This window comes from Anoplolepis gracilipes, chromosome 3, assembly GCF_047496725.1.
Source record: "Anoplolepis gracilipes chromosome 3, ASM4749672v1, whole genome shotgun sequence".
Lineage (NCBI taxonomy): Eukaryota > Metazoa > Arthropoda > Insecta > Hymenoptera > Formicidae > Anoplolepis > Anoplolepis gracilipes.
This window is the reverse complement of record NC_132972.1, coordinates 566651-590717: the sequence shown is the minus strand read 5'-3', so window position 1 is coordinate 590717 and position 24067 is coordinate 566651. Positions and strand designations below refer to the sequence as shown.

At 33.5% G+C, this 24067-nt stretch overlaps 1 protein-coding gene across 2 annotated transcripts in view; it reads left to right on the top strand.

Annotated features, from left to right (window-relative positions):
• The window catches only part of LOC140664137 (uncharacterized), a 115867-nt gene that overhangs the window by 58609 nt on the left and 33191 nt on the right, over positions 1-24067 (top strand). The window contains exon 5 of one of the 2 annotated variants that reach the window (XM_072888923.1): positions 7323-7753. The exons of the other annotated variant lie outside the window; for it this stretch is intronic. Within the exon in view, the coding sequence (XP_072745024.1) occupies positions 7323-7352 (30 nt within the window). The 3' untranslated portion in view covers positions 7353-7753. Of the gene's footprint in view, positions 1-7322; positions 7754-24067 lie in introns of those variants that run through there. 2 annotated transcript variants of the gene reach the window in all.

Here is a 24067-nt window from a genome sequence, read left to right as displayed (position 1 = left end):
ATAGGGAATTAATATACAAAGATCTTTTCTTACTTATTCATACCAATCATTAAGTTTCATAAAGCATTAACATAGTTTTATGTTCTTATTATGAATTCTTGTCATCGTTATAATTACGTTTTTTTTTCTTTGAAAATGAGCTCCACGGAAGCTGTAACGCTAACGACATCGTAAGAATACAATAATGAACGACAATGTAACGGTATCTACTTATAGATTTTTTCGTAAAAATGGATGCTACAATATAATAATACATTTTAAGTTATTAATGATAATACATGTAAATCATATTAGCTATGCTAATAATAATAATATCTCATAATTATTATATAATTATTATATATTATATATTATAGGTATCTTATTTTAAGCAAGAAGCTTTTTTATAAAACTTTTAGAACACATTATGATTGCATAATATTTTTGTGTGTAGTTGTTTTTATTATTTTATGAATTCTACTCAAAAAGTTGGTTTTGAATAAAATTTTAATAGTTTTGAATAATACAATAATTTTAAATTTAATTATTATTGTTAATATATTGTATTTCAGATGTTAGATGTAAATAATTTATATTTTTGTTACCTCAAATTACATATGTACATATTTCGAATAGATGGAAATAGCTCTTTTATTGAATACGTTGTAGACTAACATTTTTCGCAAGAGAGTGTTTATTTTTAATTATTTTTCCCAAAAACCTTTATAAATTTTTTTTTTTTCAATATATTTTCCTTTAAATAAAAATACATTTGCGATTTTTTCTCTCATTTTTGATACCTGTGTTCGAACGTAATGTAAAGTTAAAAATTAAAGATATATATTTTTGAAGTTAGCCCGATGCAAACACAATTCTGGTCGATTCTATAAAAATATTTAATTTAAAACTTGTATGATATTTACAATATTTATATAATCATTTTTTCATATTTTTTGCAATTTTATGTTTAATTTTAAAAACTAACTAGCTTTAGTTTTTTCGAGAGAAAAGCACGAGTATAAAATACATACTTTTAAAAAATATTTTTATATTCAAGCTTCAAGTTGAGTTTTTTTCTTAAAATTTTCTTTATTCGATTACAATAAAATATATTCAGATATCAACTTTGAGAGATTTCCGATTCCTAAATTTGTAATAAAAACACGTACTTAAAAATTGAAAATAAAGTTGTAAGCACATTTTAGTAAAAAAATTGTGCGATATATATTGAAGGAATTTAACTATATACAATTAATATAAATAATTATTAAATTAATGTGATACTATCGACAAGCGTGACGTGCATAAACGTCAACTGTAAAACACATAGAGCTTGCATTTCACGAGCGGTTTATTCGTCAGTAATAAACTTCGTATAACAAGGGATATTCTGTCGAGTTTAAAGGCGATGTGAATGCATCGCCTAAGAAGTGAGCGAGTTTGCCAGGAAAATCAGTAAGATAGACGACCCTGCGCTTTGACGTTATACAACGATGCTTCGTCCGTAATATATTCAATTTCTATTCCTTCCTGCACCCGAGCTCGTCTCACCTTTAAGTAAACGAAGCCTTGGTTATCATCGCGCTATAAATCCATTTACCGTCAAACTTATTAGCCTGTTAATATCGGATATTGATTCACATTGACATTTATTATTTATGTATAACGTGTATGTATATTGTGTGTATGAGTATATAATTTTATTTAAAAAAAATGATAAAACTTTAAATACATGTATATAATCCTGATAATATAGATAATATAGAAAACTGAAATTTTCAATTATTAATTCTGAATTCTTGAATAACTCTAACAATAAGTTCTTAGATAGAATATCTGATTTTCCATCCTTATTGTTAGACTTGGAATTTTTTAATAAAAAGTCAATGTTATACGTGACGTTGAATTATCCGTTATATAACGAACGATCCTATCGAGTTTCTCGTTACCGAAGGGAAGAGTAACGTATAGTCGAAAAGAGCATTTAACTTTCAAGAACATTGGCGCGGAACAAGATAAACCCCTTGGGCGCTTCATCGCTGAATCTGTCGCGTAATAGATTCAATTTCTTTGGTCACCACTTCTCCTCGTTTTCCTTACCTATCCTCCTCTTTTTCTCCGCGACTCCGGGCTGAGCACCATCTTCGGTAAATGAAAGTTTGGCCGGATTATCGCGCTTTCGCGAGAACGAAATATAGCCGTGCCGGGTACCATTGCGAACCCTTCGGAATGTTCGAGGGTCGTCGATTCTATCTCGAGCTTAACATCTTTTGGCTGCGAAAGAAACTAAAGCTCCCAGGAGTTGCGGACTCTGAATCAGAGGTACGGTAGGACGGCGAAGGACTTTATAGCGTCGTATGGCATCGAACGATGAGGTCGTATCTAGGTCATCGCGGTTTCAAGTAGGCGATAGAGTTCTGTGTTGAGTTGAAGTAGACGGTAAAGAATAAGGATTCGCCCTCTGAAAATGGAAAGCACAGAAAATGCAAAGGGCAATGGAAGAAGGGCGAGAGGAAGACACCCTAGTCTCGGAGAAACGGTGCGCGTTGTGATCAAACGGGTGAAACGAAGGGTCGGGAGCAGGCGAGAGAAAAAGGAAACTTTGTGAAAAATAAAAATTATTACAAAACGGTCGGTGTGCGAATGGAAACGCAACCAAGTGCATTATGCGGCGGGGAAACTACAGGTAAAAGCTAGAAGACGGCATTGAGAAAGTCGAGGGAGAAAGAGTGATGTAACGGGAAGCCGAACGAGCCGTCGACGGTAAATCGAGATGTAAGATATGAGAGCCGCGAGCCGCCAGCCGTCAACCGCGACAACAAAAATAGATCGGTTGCGCGATGCAAACTGAATAACGACCATGCTTACCAGCATGGGCTGGCGTCACTTTCTTCCTCCACGTCTCCCTCTTTCCTTCGATTTCCTTCCGGCTCTCTTTCGCGGCCATCTTATTCTATTCACGTTCGACGGACGACGATGGGATGCATTAGCGGTGTCCAATTACAAGGCAGTACTTTGCCTGCGGGTCAGGCGCGTTACCTCGTCTTACATTTAAAGAGAAGTGACAATACTGTTATCTCGAGTGCGAAAATAATAAACTAATTTGCAAGTCTATAGTCATATAGATTAGTGCCGTTCATCTTCTCTTTCAGATATGCAAGAGCATGGCTATTCGTACCTTGAAATATTCATGCATATATCTGCGTACAGTATTGTTAACAGTTATTAATCAAACACTTAATTGTAATAGACCACTAATTTAATCATCGTATTGTGCGCCATTTACAATTGCGAATTTTGCGCACTCTTTTGAGGGATGTGATTAAAACCTGTATAACATTAATTAGGATTTATTATTAAAAAGTAAATATGCACGAACAAATTATATTATCGATGAGAATATTATTATTGGAATATGATAGAATATTATTATATTGAGAATAAATTATAATCAAACGTTGCAATAATGTCGAAGAAATAAAAAAAAAAAAAATGTATTGTGTAATCGAACATGAAACTGTGTGATGAAATTGTACCAACGAATGGAAAGATTTAATAATTTGATATTGAATCGCTTCGTATCTGTAATACAATGTGAATTTTAATTATTTGACAGAGTTTACTAAAATAGGCGACGAGAGGAAAATCCACTTTTTGTTCGCGATTTGTCAAAGAACGGTATACGTGCGGTGTAACGGATGATCTTATTACGAATTAATATCAAAGTACTTTAGAGCTTCTTTCTTTAATGAGTCGAAATTTTTATTATTATCTAGATTATCCTTATTACTGAGTTTCAAGCATTTTGTGTATTTGAATTTGTGAAAAAATTAATTTCAAGATGGTACGCGATATACAAATATATAAATAATTTAATCAAAACAGAAACATATTTTTTACATTAAATGTAAAAATAATTTCAAATATATATATTTATCGTTTTATCAGGGGAAATATGTCAATGCCATTTTCTTATTATATGCCATGTATTTTATTTAAAAATTATATATAAAAGTAATTTTTTAATTATTTATTATTTCTTTATTATTCTAATTTATAAGGTTCTTCATTATTTTTATCGTATATACAATAGTTTACATCTAGCTATTCCAATTGAAAATCATGAAACGTTCTGCGTACTCAAAAAATACAATAGAGAAACAAAAATACAAAACATTTCAATAGGGTAGTTGCCGTTACAGTTATCATGTCCATCAGTCTGCGCGAAACTTGTCAAATTTCTTCGCGATATTATATGAAAATCAATATTTGAGATAGTACTTTGAAGCAACGTCCTTTGTTAGATTGTCTCTGTGTAATTGAACTTTGCATTTCTACCACTCACGGTGCGGAAATTCACGTTCAACATATCGATGACTGTCAGAGAGAAAGAGAGAGAGAGAGAGTTGCCGTTTTATTCTGATTTCGAACAAATTTTCCTCGGACATTTATTATACTCTATTTTCGACCATGTTGTGCAAATTCGAAGGAAAAGTTTTAAACATAGCACATTGCAATTTTTAAATTTGTTGCTTGATACTTGCACGAGGAAAACGTCAATAAATGAAAATTGAACATACACGTAACTGTACTTACAATTAGGCAAGATGCGTCGACAAGAGAAATGGCATATTTCTTTCTTTCAACTACGTAAGAGTATAGGATAAATTAAAGAATGTCCGTCAGTTTCAATGTACTGGAAAAACATGGATAATAAGTGAATTGCTGAGAATCTAGAAATTTTCACAGATTAAATTTTAAAGTAACGTAAATGCGTAACGCAGAAAAACATTATTCTGCATTTAGTATAAATTCAAATAAATTTTATTTATAACAGAATTTTAATTGAAAAATTATTAATAAAGAAGAATGTCTAATTAAATTTTTAATTTTTATAACTACCAAAAAAGTGCGAATAATAATACATCTTTTATACAGGCATTATTGAATCTCCGTAATCTCAGTAAATTAAACTGAGATGCAAATTCAATATTCTGTAAGTAAAATTACTAAGAAACGGAAAGAGAAAAGGCAGATATTAACAAACGAATATTCGCATAAAATAGAACAGTGTATAATAATAAAATACAGATCGATCAAATATAAAGCCATCTAAAAGATGGTTGTTTACAATATTTTGCTTTTTTATACATATAAAATATATTGATACCTACGCTTTACTGTATTTAAAAAAATATCAAAATATAGACGAACCAGCGATATTAAAAAAAAGAAAAAACTAAAAAATAAAAGCAATTTGAAAGTGAACTTTATAACATATTGTATGCCCAACTTTTCAGAAATTTTTAAATAAAACTTGCAATAGTGACTTTTAAACATTACAAATTGTATGAGGAAAAGTTGATCGTAATGTATCTTATAGATAGGAAATGTGGAAATAAATTTAACAAAATGTTGCGATACAAGAAACGAGAAAAATCGTCCGTGTGCTGCGCGGCTGTCGCGATAACGAGGAATACAACAATGAGATCGTGAAAGACATCAAGTGAGTTTCGTTTTATTGTACTTGTGAGAAATAGAAGCGTATCATCGATTGCTGTTGCAGCACTGTAAGAATCCTCGCGGGCGACGAGCGACGAGTCGTAGAAAAAGTGGGAGCGCCGTTGAAAAGAACCGCGAGAAGAAGTTCTAAACGACAAGATATTCTATTTTCCACGCGCGCGAAAATGCTCTTCTGTTATACTTATCTACGTGAAATAGCATTTCCTTTTAATTAAAAATTCATAGTTTCTTTGAGAGCAGCAATTGGATTTCATAGGTTTTCTCAGTATTGCTCGCGTGAGATGATTGCCTCGTTTCATCGTGGAAACCTGGAGAGGACGAGAGTCGAGGCACGTCGACCATAACGATAATTGTTGACGTGCAACGACGCTCTTCTATCCATTTTGACACTTATGAGGCTTCCTTGGAACGTGAAAATGATTTATTCATGCGTGATTTTAACGCAAAGCGGTGATTTCTAATTGAATTTGATGTACCTTTTAAGCACGCTCTACGAGTCAGAGAGATTTCTTGTGACACATCATGTGACAATTAATACCTACTCCAGCTGTTTTTTGTATTTTTTTATGAAAATAATTCAACACACAAGTTTATACTTTTCGAAAAAAATTTTGTTACATATAATAATACATCTATATTAATATCATAAATATTTAAATATATATTAAGGAATACACGCATCGTTTTTCATTCAACGATTATAACATTTATTTTTATTATTAATTTTTATATATGTATATGCTTTTGTATATGTTTTTAATTTATTTTTTAAACTGGCATCTTAATTATAATCCACATAAAACAATAATCGAAGAGAAATTGTATTTTCCCGGATATGTTATATCGTATTCTTGAGATTGCTGATCCAAATTTTTATACTGAAAATTTTCAATTATTTTATCGTGAGTGACCATTAATAGTGCAAAATTGCTTTGTTCGATTGCTAGACTGTATCACAAGCAGTAAGTTTTTCCACTTGCTCTGTGCTCTATATAACTATGTTCCAGAATTTTTTCTTCTCTTGTTAGCTCTTCCCATTTCCTCCCTGTGGCGTTGTAATGGGTCGGCTCGACCGCGGATTTCGATTTAATTAAAAATCCCAGGCTTTAAGCCATGGCTTGCAACAGTTACATTATAAATCGCCAAGCGGCGAAACGCGATGCAACGAAAAATGCTTTTTGCCGTTGGTCACATTGGCTTGATTTATTCTCTATTTCTATCAACATCGATAATATAAAGCTTTAATATTTCTCTATTATTTTGACATTAATTTAACATTTGTCATTAGATTTAGCGAGGATATACGATGGTAAAAATATCGAAATATTAAAGCTTAAGAATTATTAAATTTTGTTAACTTTTGAGAAATTTTTCGCCCCTTTTCGCAACTCACAGATAATTAAATATAATAATATAAGTTGCGACTAACAGTTACATGTTTAACCTTAATAGAGAATATCATTGTTATAAATTTATATTTTTATACAATAATGAAATTTTCTGATTCTTCGATTGCAATCTGCAACGTTTTTGTTTTTTTTTTTTTGCTATAATTGTAAATTGTAATATGCCAAATAATCGAATCAACATAACGATATTAACCTAATACCCTGGGAAGAGCAAGTCAGCTTATCGGGTTGATGATTTACCGCGGCTATCGCAACGCGCGCAAGCAGTTTACACCCTTCGTAGTGGTAGATCAGTGCAGTCGGCGTTTAGGAAATAGGGGCGAGAAGGTTGCCGAGGTGCCGGAGCTAGGTTAACCGAATTCAAAATTATTACGGTCTGGTTTAACTCTCTCGCGTATCCCTTCGCCGTAGAAACCGACTCCCCGAATGACGGCAGGATGAGGTCGAAGATTCAGCGGGACAGAGACGGAATCAGAAACGTAGCAGAACGACGATAAACGAGCAGAACGGGCGTATGAAGACAGACCGCACAGTAGGAAGTAATATAGAGGGATACCGGTGATCGAGACAGAGAATTATTGTGAGACGATATCGGAATGAAAAGCATATATGTACACTTTATATTCTACATCGATACAACTGGGTGCAAAGTGGGCAGTATAATTTCAAGGTAATTCAGTATTTCTGACATTTAGATGTAGTATTTATAGTAAAGACACAATTTTATAATTAAAAGAGAGAGAGTGATCGAAATAAGAGTATCGTCAAGATGGTCAATCGATAAATGAAAACACATACGATATTTTTTAATAAGCATTATAATTGTCAGAGTTTAATATTTCTAAAACTAATAGATTTTATAGTTTAAAGGAAATTATTTAATTAAAAATGAAATAACAAACGATGAAAAAAGATCTGATAGATTATACATGTTAAAAGATTTAATATTTTAACGTAATATTTAATAACGTATATTTAATATAGTATATGTATTTATACTTATTTGTACTCATTTTTGCACTTTATTTTTATATGTATTGTATATACGTGGTATTATATGTTTTTGCTATGAGTTAACAATACATATAAAACTGCTCGCTCAGAAGTTTTTTTGTTACTCGAATAAATTATTTTATTTCATCCATATATATATTTTAAGCGTTGCATTCAATTGTGAGTAAAATATAAAATAAATGCAAAGTTGAAATTATGAAGGAGAGCGTAAGTAAAAATAATTCAATATATATGTCTTCCCCTCTCTCTCTCTCTCTCTCTCTCTCTCTCTCTCTCTCTCTCTCTCTCTCTCTCTCTCTCTCTTTCGCATCGATTTCGCAAAGACCACACGATTCTCCGTAATTGCCTCGTCTGGTTCTACGTTTGAGTCTGGTTTATGGATCGAGATATCGTATATTGGATTCGAAGTACGAGCCAGGGATCGTATACAAACCCGATTCACTCCCTGCGTGCTGATTGAACTTGTTCGTTGTGGCCGTGTGCCGTTTGGTATCATCGATCGTGATCCTTCGGTTGTCGCTTTCAAATTACCGGACAATTTTCGAAATCGATTGCGATATTTACTTGGCAACGGAAATCGATTAATGAATATCGTTTATTCGCGACATCGAGGAAAAAAGTGAAAATACATTGTCGATATTGTTATCTCTATGCGATTTTCCAGCTCCGCGCACAAATCTGGCATCTAATTTTATCGGTTGCAATTGCACGAAAAAAATAATCCGGAGAGTCGCGAATCCTTGTTTATGAAATCATTCGCAAGAATGATTAATAAACAAAACCTATAAATGGATCGATTGTATCTATCGCGTTATTCTTTCTCCTCGACAAATGTTTGTGCAGTAACCTCATTTGTAGCTTCGGATACACAACCGTACGTTGCTTATTATTAAATAAACAATGCCGATTTTATAGAGCGAAACGTCTCTTCTCGAGTGATACCATTAGACCGACAGTGATGGCGTAACAGATACGCTGCCCATTATTTCCAACATTTCGTCATAATTTTAGAATCGTATAGATCTGTTTTACGTTACAATTTATATACTTCTTATATAATATAGAATGTAGATGATTATATTAGTAATTCAATATACGGAAAAAGGTTATGCATTTTTTACATTAAATTTATAACTAAATCAGACTATTGAATAAAATATAAAGTATGATAAATTTTTATGTAAACTGAAAAATATTAATATTAATACTTGTAGTGGTTTTCTCTTTCAAAAAAGAAAAAATCTTTTTTATTCAATTTACTCGAGAGAATTTAACTCAATTATGAATCGTAATACCTGATGATTTGTAAAATTTTAGTATAGATAAATGCAAAAAGAAGTTTGACCTTATCATTGGTAAATGAAGAAAACAATTTTTTTAATTATCGATAAGTTTTAAATACATAATTTTGTTTTTTTATTCACGGATTTTTATTTTTCTATCTTTTTAATTTATAGAAATTGTTGGATAGAGCATTTTAAAAGGATTATTACTAGCTCTTGCAATACTAAAAATATAATTGATAAATTTATGAATAGGATTGAAAAAATACAAGTTGCGAGAAAATTGTTTTTTTTTCGTAATTAGATTCTTTACCTGATATATTTTATAATAATATAATGTATATGTGCGTCTGTGTGTGTATGATAATAATCTGTGCAATATATAACCTTGCGCGATATTAAAAACAAGAGATAAAATAATTGGAGAAAAATAAAAAAAATTAAAAAAAATAGAAAGAGGATTGCAAGAAATTTCAATATTCCGACATGCCAATAAGCAGATGAACGTTATGGATTGCTTGTATATTGTATTTCTCTTTATTCTCGCGGGCGATTTGCATTATTCCAGATTACGGTGTCACTGTGTGGCCTAGTCGCTTATACAATATTATAAACACAAATTCTGAATTCTGAGGTACGAAACGGCATTGTTATCATAATAGCGAGATCTCGATGGCATTGTGCGAACTAAACACGAGGGTGAACATAATGAGAAGCATAATTGCAGCGATAATGAGTATTTTAAATGAAGCATTCCTCGCGCGTTTTTGCTCTCAGGCACTTTGTATTCTTTCGATGCATTATTTTTGAGTTTCTGATAAACAGTTAATAATTAAGAAAAATTATTTTAATTTAAATTTATTAAACTTGGGAATATATTGCATGTTTTTTTTATCAATGTGGTTATAGTTAAACGTTTTGAAGAACGAGAAAATAAAAGATATAGTTAATTAATAATTTCATATAAGAAAATGTGTTATATTTTATTGATATAATTTATCGTTGCCTGAAAAAATGTTAGATTATTTAATAATAATGAATAATTTGTTTAGATAATTTATTCTTGCTTAGAAAAGATTCAAATGCCTCTCTTTTGAGTTGGAATATATTAACGAAGATGGAAGAGACGTCTTGCATCGGTGAGTGCATGCTAGAGACGATGGATTTTCTTTCCTCTTTAGTTACTTTCGTCGGTTTTCTTCCACACTTGCAACCCCTTCTTTAGACGCCGACACCACTAGCATACCGAATAGAATAAAATAGCGATTAATCATGGTCGTGTGAGTGGGGGTGAAAAATTCTTGAAGAATGGAACCGCGACGTTGATTACATCCTGAAACGATGACGAACGAGTTTCGATCGATGGAATCTTGAGGTGAGAAAGTTATTGAAGTATGCTAAAGAGCGTATCGAAAAGTTTGAACAGTTTTGAATAGTTTGAAGACAGTCGTACATCAATAAAATCATCTTAAAGATTATCATTTTTTGCGTAAGTATGTGTGCGATGAAGTTTAGAATAGGTATTACATCTTGAATTATTCTTATTCCGAAAAATGTTATTTTTAGTTTAAATTATTTCTAGTTCAAGTTTCAAAGAAAAAATTCAATTCATTAAATTAATTTAAAAAAATCAATTAAATTTTCTTTTATTGGTCTCAGAAAAAGGATTATCCTCTAAAATTATTCATTTTTTTCATAATTATTTATACAACATTAATTTCGAAATAAGTGTTTTGATTTTTATCATAATCTTGTAACTTGTTAAAAATTTATATATGTATATGTATGCTTGAATATTTTTTGAAACATTCTACGTATATTTCATTTTTTTTTTTTGACGTCAGGATTATTCAAACTTTTACAAGTTCTCTTTTTTAGCGAAACATCAGGCAGAAGAGGCTGTGGATATATTATAAAGCAATAGCCGATAATTATATTAAGCGCCTCAGGCTTTTGCCACAATTTACTTTTGCTTATATCCAACCACGATTAATTATACGCGCGGATATTAAGAAGTTTTTATATCGACCATGATGGTCGCGCTGAGAGGAAGAAAGAGAGAACAAGTTTTAATAAATAATTAAGAGATGATTAGTATACTAAAACATAAACGGAATTTTTAAGAATCGAAAATATTTGTATTTATTTCGGTTCATATATATCTTATGACGATAGTTCGTAAACGGTTCATTAAATGCAAAAGATGACATTAACGTTAAACAAAGGGTGGTCACTGAATTGTTCGCGTTCATAGCTTTCGCCTGTTTTCTCTGGAAGGGTTGTGCAAACTTTGCCGAGAGTTTCTACGAGTTTTGTTAAGTGCGCTACCGCAAAGCGCGCGGCGTAACAATAACGTTGCTGTTTAACCGAAACTTGCCACCCATTTTAACAGATAGGAAATTTTATTGCTTTTAAAAACGGAACGCCTACAATCTACGGATGCTTACAAAGTATTTAAGTAACAAGTAATGTTGCAACAATTGTTGCATAGAGTTTTACACGATGACTCTGCGAGGAAAATTATTAAAAAAATATATATCGAAGTACGCTCTTTAAACATTGACTTGCACAGTTGTCAATAAATCATAAATTACACATTGAACTTTTCTGTTTTTATATACATACATTGTTATTTGTTATTGTTTTCTGTTATTTTTCTCTGCTAGATTTATGTTATGAAAAAAATATATACATTTGTTGTATTTTAATATTATTTAATATTGATATACACATTGTCACTTACATTTTGTTTAATATATTTAATAGATGAATTTCAAACGAAAAATCATATAATATATTTAATGAATAAGTATTTGGACTATATTTATATACGTTGATCAACTGCGTAAAAGATGCAGCGAGAAATGTAGTTGAGCTAAAGTTTATTAAATCAATGTGTATGTGACTTTCAAATTAAATAACGCAAATGTAAAAGTATATGCACACGTTGCTCAGATTTTAAAAATTTAATGACATTTTATATTAAATTAACATAAATTGCACTGCATCCCTTAATTTAATTGTATTGAATAATCAGGTCACTTTGTCCTCCAGTAATATCTCGTTGTCGAAGTAAAGTTCCGTGGATTCTAAATTAAATTTTGTGGATATATATATTACTTTGAAATCAATTCTCTACTGTGGCTTCGCATGATCCTCTTACTTACAGCAACTTGTGGGATACTATAGTCGATAATATACTTTGAGACGAGAAATTAATTTGACGATATTTACTTTTCTTAGTAAGGAATATTTAAAAAAATGTAAGTTATAAAATGTGTATTACTAAAACACGAGTAAAATAATTAAAAAAATAAAAATACATATATAAAATAAGTGGTAAGAAAAATAACTGTATGCATTGTGCAACGTAATCTTTTATACTAAAAATATAAAATTAAAACTACGTGAAACTACTACATAAATCTAATTAAATTTTAATTACAGTATGGTTATTTAAAGGATATCCTTTTCGTTGCTGCTCTCAACTCTTTATCCGTTCTTGCTTATAAAGTCCCTCTGCACTTTTTAATCTTTGAACTAGGCCATATCGCTCATTTAAACATTAGACGCTTGCCGATCAATACTCATCGCTCAAGTGTCATTCGAGCAACCGAGTGGCAAACTTTTTGGAGTTCACTGAGTTCCAGAAGTACTTTACGTGCGAGGTACTTTTACTCACTCGAGAGTCGCGCAAAAGGGAGCGTGAGGAATGGAAAGACACGGCGAGCCTGACATTCCTCGTCCTTGCGTCAAGGGTTGAGACGGCACTTTCCCTTTTTCCCCAACCGCATCTTCCTTGCGTTCTTTCGTGTTCCGAGTCTTAGCATTGTGGAACATACCAAAGAAATTCACTCACTGTCACGCGCGGCTAAATCAACCTTGCTTCGGCGAAGAGAAGAAATAAAAAATCGCGATATAATAAATAATAAAAGAAAAAAAAAAAAGAAACAAAATTACTCTCAAAGATAAGATTCGAGCGTCTTTCTCGCCTTCAATTTTATCTTGTCGTTCTTTCCTCGTACATTATCGTATTATGATTATTTCGATTTCTACATCATTCGCACATGGCACAAAATTGCTTTACCGTAAAAAATGCGCCGAGATCACAATGTACTATATGGCAGAAGTATATGAAACTATATATCAAATTGAGTTCTTTTATGTGGAAGTTTCGAGTATTCACTCTGCGAGATTGCTCTTTTATATAAAGAGTTTTCTTCTGTTCCTTCGATAAAGAAAACGCTACTTAGCTATGTAACTGAAATTTTCAATACTAACATTATGCCAGTAGTATCTACACTTGAGAAATAATTATGAAATCATTTCACGATGGCGCGTACCCGGGCTCCAGTGTCCTTTAACAAACTTTACAAGTGCCCGCGTGTATTGGTGTATTTACATAGTATGCGAATATAAAAAGGAGGAAGAAAGAGGGAGATCAGGAGGTAGTGAAGACAGTATTGGAAAAGATATGGATGCTAGAGAAGGAAGAAAGAAGGAAAAAGATTGAGGAATCAAGATGCAGCAACATATATAAAGAAATAATGACGGAGGATCTATCAAAATATCTGATAGGAAAGAGGAAAAAGAAAGATAGAAACTTATGTAATAACGAGGTACAGATATCGTGGGAACGAGCCGAGAGGAAATCAGCATTGGAAGGAAATAGAGGATTGGAAGAGAAGATGTGCAGAAAGTTTGACACATGTGTTAAGGTCAAGTAAAAGTCAATTGACAGACGTCAATATACAGGCGGAGGAACTCCTAAATGAGGAAGGGCGGAGATAATGAGAAAGATAGAAAGAGAGAGGGAGAAAAGTGAGAAGGAGAAGAAGGGATAAAAGGGTAGGATGGATAGTGTAGCGACAGAATAAATAGATAAAGAAAGAACTTTTGCAATTTCAATTGTATGTTCATGGCAATCTCAATTTCAATTTTAGATTAAGTACTAAGTACGATTTGAGGTCTATGCTTAGAGTTTAAGTTTGATGTTTAGATTTATGTTTATATTATATTATATTATATGCTGTTATATTTCATGGTATTTTATGATAGTATAGTTTATTCGAATAAGAGATTCATAATAAAATGGGAAGGGGAAGGCAGGAATTTAGGAATTTAGGAGTCTAAGATCTATTACTAATATTAATTAGGACTTATGTTTATGTTATGATTAGGTTATGCTTATGCACTGTGCAGTATAGTTTATTAGAGTGTTTATAGACTGAATTATTATTATCTGTATTAGTATTTGCTTTATTACTTTATTACGGTATTACTTTATATCATATTATTATAATTATTATTATGTATTTTTATCCTTCTTAGTTTGCTTATTGTAATTGTAACCTTCACAATCTTCATAATCATAATCTTTAGTTATAGACTATATATAGTACACTGATATTTGATATTTGATATTTTATATTTTATACACAAAAAAAAAAACACAAACTGGACAACTGTAACCGGAAACTATCCAAAGCCGAAAGCCATGGATTATTAATAATATAATAATAATAACATAGTATGCGAATAGTCGAAGTGCGCATGTATAGGAGCACAGTATTTTTGTTTTGCATCGCTTGCCGTCACTTTGTCAGAAAGTTTATTAAAAGATTTTTGTTGTATCATATCGTGTAGTGTGTAGTACAGTGAAAAGACCTCAAGTATTTCAACTGGGATATAGAATTTGTGGTGTATTTTTATTTTTTTCTTCAAAGAACATGCCTTTGGCTATTTGCACTTCAAAGATTGCTTTTTCGCGATTATTCTTCCTTTAGGAGAAAATCATCTTCCTGGAAAATTCGTATTTGAAAGATTCGCTTATTTCCAGCTGCTTGAACCAGCCGTTCGTGTCGTCGAAGAATCTGGACGGCATCGCTGCTTAAATATTAAGATGATGTAAAACTATAGCAAAGAACCATAATTGTGTATACAAAATGTTTGTCCACGTAAATGATATGTTAAATTTAAAAAGTTTGAAAAATGTAAGAGAAATTTTTCATATCATAATGAGTGTTTTTCTTCGTAAAAAGAACGCTTTCTTTTCTTGAAAACAGTTTATATAATAAATACATAAATAAATAAATAGCATTTAACATAAACAGAATACATAAATTCGTAACGAAGCAATTAAATTTAATAATGGCGTTATTAATAAACAATGCTTTTGTAAAAGTATGAAAGGGCATATATACTAATTTAATTATTACTCTTTTTATACACGCTCGGTGCTTCGTTACGGTATCTCTTTTCAAGGATTACAAAGCTTGCCATGTGTATCTGCGTTCGCGTAAGACTTCAACTTTTGTTAAAATCCACTTCCGGTAAGCTCGATGAAACGAAATGCTATTCCTCGCTCTAACGAGTTTTCCACGTCTGTCAGTAGTTATTCGTTACCAAAGGATTTCTCTCAGTTTTGCCACGACACTGTCGGATTTCTGCCCTTGGGCGCTTTTGAAGCTTGCTCCCATAAGAATGGATACATGATCTTGATGCGGGGTCACCAAAGTATGTATTAATATCGACACGCGGTTTAACGCTCGTAAATACTAGATATTCAATACGGTTAGATTTTCGGAAATCCCTGTCTTATTTCATATCCTTGCAAATGCATGCTTCCGTTAATGCGATTTTAGTAAAGTTTAGTGATTATTTGTAACATTTCTCTGTGGAAATATGTGTACAATACGTGTCTATTAATTAGATAGATGTATAAAATAAGCAGCATATCTATTAATACTATTGATATTTCTGCAATAAATATCTTGCATAAATAGACATAGAAAATTACGAGCAACCAAAGGAACATCTTTTTTGTATAAATAATGTATAAATTTAATAAACATTTTCAACTGTTGTCCTTGGTAATCGTTTATTTAATTAATAAAACTATAAAAGAATTTTATATATCCCATACAGCTTAAGAAATATCTTAAAATATTTTATTGAAAAATGTCTGATTATACTTAAGAGTGTAGTTAATTAATATATTCAAAGATTCAATAATTATTTATATAGGACACATCAATTGTAGCATTATATGAAAAAATTTAAATAAAAAAATGATATAAATTCAAGAATCTCTAATTTGTATAAATCAAAAGCACTTTTACCCAACCATTATTTTAGACATGCATGTATCATTTTTATGTGAAAATTCTCTCTCTTTCTCTGTCTATCTTGGTTCTTATCGCATGAAATGCTCCTGTGGGAGTTGACAATCGCAAAGTAAAAAAGCGGGCGTGGTCCGCACGTGATGCAAACTTCGTTAAATTATTACAAGCGTTAAAAGAACTTTTGAAACTAACAAGTTACGTAGGGCACGGAAAGTGTCGGGGCAAAAAAATACTTGAAATCTAAAGACTTTGGAAAAAGTGCTGGGAAGGCATGCTCAAAGCAGCAGAACAGGATGGAGATCATTGGAGTTCATCTAGGCGAAGGGTTAAATAGTCCGAGGTCGCGCGTAATCGAGACATCGAATTGCGAACGTCAGCTAAATGGTGTGGTCGAAGGTCTAGGACACTCTACATAATCAACTTTGTGACAGTTTAATGATCGATGCATGCACACTCACTCGAGCAATTAGTCACTGGTGCATGTAGCATATGATGATATTAACAGTATATCCAACAAAATTATTAACAGTATTAATAAGGATAGATGGTCACAATGATATCGTAATAAACATAAATATAGAAATAATTAAGTTGTAACAATAATATTTATTTTTATTTTCTACGAGTAAATATTAATTTAAAAAATATATTAGTAAATCTTTTGGCTGTGAAATATTATTTTTTTTTAACTTTAAAAAAAATTAATTATGAAAAGGTATTATTTTCATTATTTATATTTAAAAATTAATAGTTATATTTTTTTGATCAAACATATGTTATTGATATACATATATATTATTACTTATATTTATATTTTGATATTCTACTTATTTTATTTCACTTTTATTAAATTCTTAATAAATTGTTCTTAGATTTAGAGTTTTATACAAATTGAAAAAACAGTAAAAATTCAAAATTTATTAAAAAATTGATAAAAAAGATAGAAATTTGAATTAGCAGATTAAAGATTATTGATATTTATCTAGTTCCGAATAAAATGACAAGTGGTATGAGACATTGCGATAAATCACTAAACTGCACAGTTAACATGTAAAAAAATGAATTCATACATTTATTGTGTAAACGAATTTATCAATGATATATCCATTTGAGTCCAAAGAAAATAATTCAAATTTATCGTTACTGTCACATTACGATAATGAAATAATGGCTCAAGCACGTGTGAAAACGACACGGAAGATTGATCGACCTCGCAGCTTCCGACTGTGGGCACGACTTGGCACACGTGTATGCTGCTTCCCACAAGAATAATAAGCTCTTTCTGATTGCTATATATAAATTATTACCAAGCGAAATTTTTTGTTATTTTCATTTTGCTCTATGGGCGGAACTGGTCCAAATCCGTCCGATTGAGCGGCGACCTGTTCTACTGGCACACACTTTGTGTTCTATTCTGCAGTTGATAGAAAAAAACAACGGAAAAGAGCGCGTGACAGAACGAATAAATAAAGGGAATACAATCTCTCGAAACTAGATTTACTCTATCACAAATGCGCTACACTCGATGCTTTTTTATTAACTTTGCCGATTTATTTTGATTCTTTATGTTCTTTTTTTCTTTTTTTACATCAAGTATATAATTACGGTCTCGTCGAATTTCTAATGATTTCGGTGAGATTTACATTTCCAAACATTGTTTTAAATCTTTTATCATAATTAAAACAAGATCTTATCACAATATAATGTACCTTTATGGTACATTAAAAACATAATAAATATATTAGATATATATATATTTTATATCGATTAACAGTTTATCTGTGTTTTTCGATCATTATTCCCAAAGTTAAATAAAATTGAAAAAAAAAAAAAAAACACTTGAAACTTTTCACGTTTAAGAAAAAGAACGACTTGTCATTTAGCTGACCTCACGATTATTCTTAAAGTACGCAATCCCCGATTTTTCTACATTGAAAGAGTTTCTCGAATCACCGATCGCAATTGCCATTAAAGACTTTTTCCTCAGTCGATCACCGGAAGACATCGGGTGACCTCTCTCGCACACCGTCCACCCTCGTTTCCATTCACAAGCAGCAACGTAAGCGCCGTTATCGTGAAGTAGACAGGGAAAGAGGGTGCTCGCGAAGAGAGGTATGCCAGCGTGGAGGGATCGGTATTTCCCCCTAACCTCCACCTGTGCCAAGCGACCCTTGGCGCTCACGCCTCCCACCCAATTGGGGATTCGATCGACGTCAGAACTTTCAGCCATGACCACGCAACCCCGTGGTGGCGCCTCTGTAGGGACGCCCCGTAAACACGACGAGAAGCTGCTAGAGGGATAAACGGAAAAAGACAGAGAGAGAGAGAGAGAGAGAGAGAGAGAGAGAGAGAGAGAGAGAGAGAGAGAGAGAGAGAGAGAAGGAGGGGAGGGGGAGAATAAGAGACAGAGAAATGGGCGGATGTGTATATGTCGTATTTCCACCCCCGCGCTATCTACCTACCCTCGTCAGCCGTCACGGAGAGTCTGACCTGCGCGAGAAGAACCACTGCACGAGAACGCAGTGGCAGGATCTCAACACAAGAACGGATTCTACGTGGATGTGATCTCTACGTCCTTGTTTTAACTCTGTATATGAAGGGAAATGCACGATGGTGTTGCTGAAAGCTGTATTAGTAGGATATCGATGATGCTAACATAGATGTATAAGAGAATCGTCATTTGTGGATGTCTTCGCCTTTGTGAGGGTAGTGTCAGTGGACTCGCTGTTGATGGTAGTAGTAGTAGTAGTAGTAGTAGTGGTAGTAGTGGTAGTAGTGGTAGTAGTAGTAGTAGTAGTAGTAGTAGTAGTAGTAGTAGTAGTAATAATACGTGCGTTGACGCACACCAATGAATCTCGCTGATCGAGTACATGGTAGTCCACGATTTTGCAGGAGGTGGCAGTATAGCGCGGTTATCTCTGTCTGTATTCATAATACATCAACGTTTCGCATGACGTCGATATCGGACTTCCTGTATGATATTGGTGTGAGGCATCGAATATGCTTGATAACATAGTATGCTCGAACGATGATGATTTTGAACTGATATTGACGCCCAGGATAATACTGCTACTCGAGACAGTAATCTGCTTTAAACGATTATAGCTTATGTCGAAGTTAGTAGAAACATTCTTAGCACAACCGAAATTCACGCTAACCTGTCCGAACACTGGAAACGTAATCACTAACGATATTAGCGAGACTTCTAACTCATGATGGTAACACGAAAAGTTCCTCTCACCGGCAAACGCTCACGGTGATCCCTCATGATATTCGCTTCTCATACATCTTTCGTGCGCGTCCATGTTGAATTTGCTAGTGTAAGGACGTTCTCGCGACGTTCGTGGTAAAGGAGATCTTTCTACACAGAGACGCAGCTCCACACCATCTTCATCCTTCTCCACCCGCACCCTCGCTACGCTCGCGTTCGTTAGCGCTGGAATCGCTGATGGTGGTGGTAGACGGAAAGGGAGGTGGTGGTTGTGAGCGCGCCAGTGGAGGTAGGTGACGTCGGCAGCGACGGTGACGATGGTGGTGGTGGTGGCGGCGGTGATGATGGTGGTGGTACTGGCGGAAGGTAGTTTCTGGGCGGTGGAGGGCGCGGATCGTCGTCCGCAAAGCCGTGCGTTCACCCCGTGCCGCGACGACAACAGGGCGTCGTTCGTTCTGAGAGCGAGCGCCGAAGTTCGCCGGGGGTTTCGCTGTTGAACTTTCCTCCGACTAGCGAGTCGAACCGATCGAACCGGTCGTTCAGCTGGGTCTGCGCTTGTGGCTGTCCTGGGAGCCCCTGCCCTTGCGAACTGATTTGTGACTCGTCGAGGTAACTCTGTGCTCAGCTCGTGATCAACGCTCACGATCAACGGCACGTTTCGTCATGCACCACGTGGCTACCGTCAAACGTGGCGATCCTATCGCGAAGCAGTAACATCTGGGGGTTAGCGTCCGTGTCTACCGTGCGTTGCTACAATTTTATCAGAAACAGACAAGAATCTGCTGACATATAGAAATGGACAGAAGAGAGATAAACGGAACGACGTGGTGAAGGTCTACCATGGAGTTATTCTCGAGATTGAGTATCGACGGAAGCATCTGCTAGGGAAGACTTGATTAAAAACTACAGTTATGGAAATTTCACGTTTCAGAAGCAGTTTAAACATGTGAATAAATTTTTCGTTAATTACCAAACTTGTATGTCAACGGACAAAGTCATCAACATAAAGAATATCACGTGATTTTTTTGGACAATCTGCGTCAATAAAAAAAAAAATGTTTGAATCGAAGTTTAACAATCAGTCAACGATCGTGCATTTATTTAAGTGAAGATTGATTGTGAAAGAACTTACGCGGAGACATAACGTGAATATTAAATAGTTTGGCAATGATTGAGTGTAGGATCATTGGAGTTACATATTGGAGCTCACCGAAGGATATAACGAGTTCTACATGTTATTGAAAGTGGATAGATTTGCTAAATGATAACGCGAAAAATCTTGTGATAAAGTGAGAGAAAAGCTCGTCGAGTTGTGTAAAGTTACAGCAAAAAAAATAAAAGCAGTGTTAGTGAATCGTTTGTTTAAACCGATTAGTACGTCTTGTTGCTGGTTCACTGGTCGATTATCAGGGATTGCCTGCACAATCGACTTGTTTTGGATTACTTTAGTCATACATCGTGGATTTGCGCCCTTCATCGACGTACGACAAACACGTGAATCGTCTTTTAAAGTCAGAATCGATCGGGTCGCTCGCGTACGAAACGTGGACTGGTAAGTTCCACGAGGGAATCCGCGAAAGCCCTTCGTAAAGATGAGCGTACATGTATTTTGCTAATCAGACATTTCTCAATTTAACGTGACAAAAAGGAGAGTAATTCTTGAAAAGTTGTCTAAAAATCACATTACTGACTCATGCTATATTTCACTGTTTATAAAGTTTTATTAAAATTTGCGAGTTTCAAGCATGGCTGACATTCAAACTTTTCCTGAAAAAGAGACGTCGAGACGTATTTCGATGACAGAATCAAATATTTTCGGAAACATTTGAGTTTATAATTAAAAAAATAAAGTTAAAAATACGAGAGAGAGAAGTTCTTGAAAGTTTAAAAAAAGACCAGAAGGAATATATTTATTGATATATTATCAATCTCTGTTAATTTTTTGTTGAAGAGAGAATGTTGTTCGCGACTCATCATTGATCGGTTATCAATAATAGTTATTCGTTGATATTATTGTCTACCGTGTAATGGAAATCTGATTAAATTGAATAACTTTTTCTGTAGGATATTTAAAAAATTTTTCAATGCTTCTGGCGCGCTTAATAAAAAATTATAATAGATATTTTTAAAAAAGTTTAAAATATTATAAACTTTGCGCGTACACGTGCATACACAAATACACATGTGTGTGTAACAAATGTATACATCTACAAAAATTAATTGACGGTAAATTATGCTCATGCAAGACTTAAATTGTGAATAAACACATTTTGAAATCTTAGTAATATGCAAACATAATATAGAGCGATTTAATTTCACTAATTTTGGTACTCGCAGCATTGTTTTCAAATGTTTTAATATTATTTTAATTAACTGAAAATTTAATTAATAAAATATAATTTGAATCATTTGGGATGCATGAATACAAAATGTATATACAGATTATTTTTTCTATAATTTTTGAAATAATGAATAAATATTGTTCACATAAATAATAAAACATTTAATTGAAATAAAAAAAAAACCATGAAAACAAGTATTTATAAAAATTACCCTGAAATATAGCTTTTTAGTTTATTTACAGTTTTATATCAATATTATTATGTTGAAAAAAGAAATTGGCAGAATTATTATTGAGAGAGAGAGAGAGAGAGAGAGAGAGAGAGAGAGAGAGAAGAAAAAGAGAGAATTGATTAATGTATATATGAATGAAAATGTTCTAACCATTTGAAACTCTATGATAGCAATGTTCTTGCATGCGATGTTTAAGCATGATTTCGGGTATCGAGCCTTGCGTGTCTCGGACGAGGGTGAGAAAGCTCTTGTTTACGTGAGTACGAAACCACCTTTGCAAGCATTGACACGTTCAATTAACTAGTCGCCAGAATTAGAAGCTGCGAACAATATCGACTTACAGAGTTCTCCTTCGGACCTGCTAACATAAGAATATGAAAAGGTTTTCTTCCATATGTAAAGCAAAATTTCATCTTGATATATTGCTGCTTCAAAAGATATGAATAATGAAAACCATAATACAACACCGGTTCTGCGAAAGTATACGGGATCGGAGATGCAAGAAGGAAAGAATTATGCGTGTTTGTGAAGTTGCACTGCAATTGCTTGTTTGAATATTTCCCCCAAGTTTTTCGAATTATTCTGTGCACCGCAGAAACGTCACCAGGATTATCGCATGTTCATAAAAAGTCAATATAACTATATGTAGCAGAGATACGAATTTTTGATGGGATATATGTAGACTGCTTTCGATGAACATTTAACAGACATATTGAAAAAGCTGATTTTGTAGCTCGACATTTGATATATGGAATATAGTAGAATCAATCGTTAAGCTTTATTCAATCAACTATATCGAAGAGTCGATACTTGGGGAACGTATCGATAATTTATAGTAAACATTAACGACAATATTTTAATGTGATTTTCTTAAAGTCATATTACACATAATTGTTTTTTTAATTATTTATAGATAATTTATAGAGTTTTAGAGTTGTAGATAATTAATTATTTATACTGCATTTTATACATCAATAATTGTTTTTATTCAAATTGAATACACGTAAAATAATTAATCATTTTACACATTCATATCTGACCTAAATTTTTTGCAAAAATATATTTGCATCAAACGAGAGATATGTTTATCCTGTTGAATCGTTCGATTCGCATTACCCTAGTAACTGGACGATAATATAACACTCTACGTCGCCGACAAATAGCATCAACAAGAAGTCAGATTGGCAAGATATAAAAAGCATGCCGCGTAATGGCGCGTAATTAACGCGTTCGAACGAAACGATCATTGGTACCAAAAATTGTATTGCCCATTCCGAAATAAAGAGATGCATAAGCGACAACGCGAAACACGAGCTTAATATCAAATGTACATACTGGCGATCCGGTAGGACTAGAGAATATATTCCCTGCAGATTAATATATACATATATACATATATATATATATATATATATATATATATATAGAGAGAGAGAGAGAGAGAGAGAGGGGGGGGGGGTGGTTATATCAGGTTTGGTTTATCGATCGTGCGTTTCGGTATGTGCGAACATACATCCGTACGCGAAGGGCGTTTTATTTGAAATCGTTGCGTGTCACACACGGCTTTCGAAAGGGCTACGCTGCTGTTTGGCCGTGGCTGGGGAGTTACACATCAGGCCGGACGCGAGAAAATATACCGCGGAAAGAAGCATTATTTGCGCGGCTGGCTCTAATTAAAGCAGTTCGAAGATGTCAGTGAAATTGATTATCCGTAATTGGGGCTTGACACGAGGCGCGTTCCCCCTATGCCCTTAGGCACAACGGGATCGACTCGACAGCCTGTATCGGAAGTCGACGTCAATAAGCCTCGGCGCGGCATGCTGACATACACAGGCAATCGGATGGATAACAATGGCCGGTTGCACAGAAACGGATAGCGAAATAGAAACGTAGAAATCTCGGATATGCGGCCATCCGATTCTATACGCTCGCGAATGCACCAACGTCGCT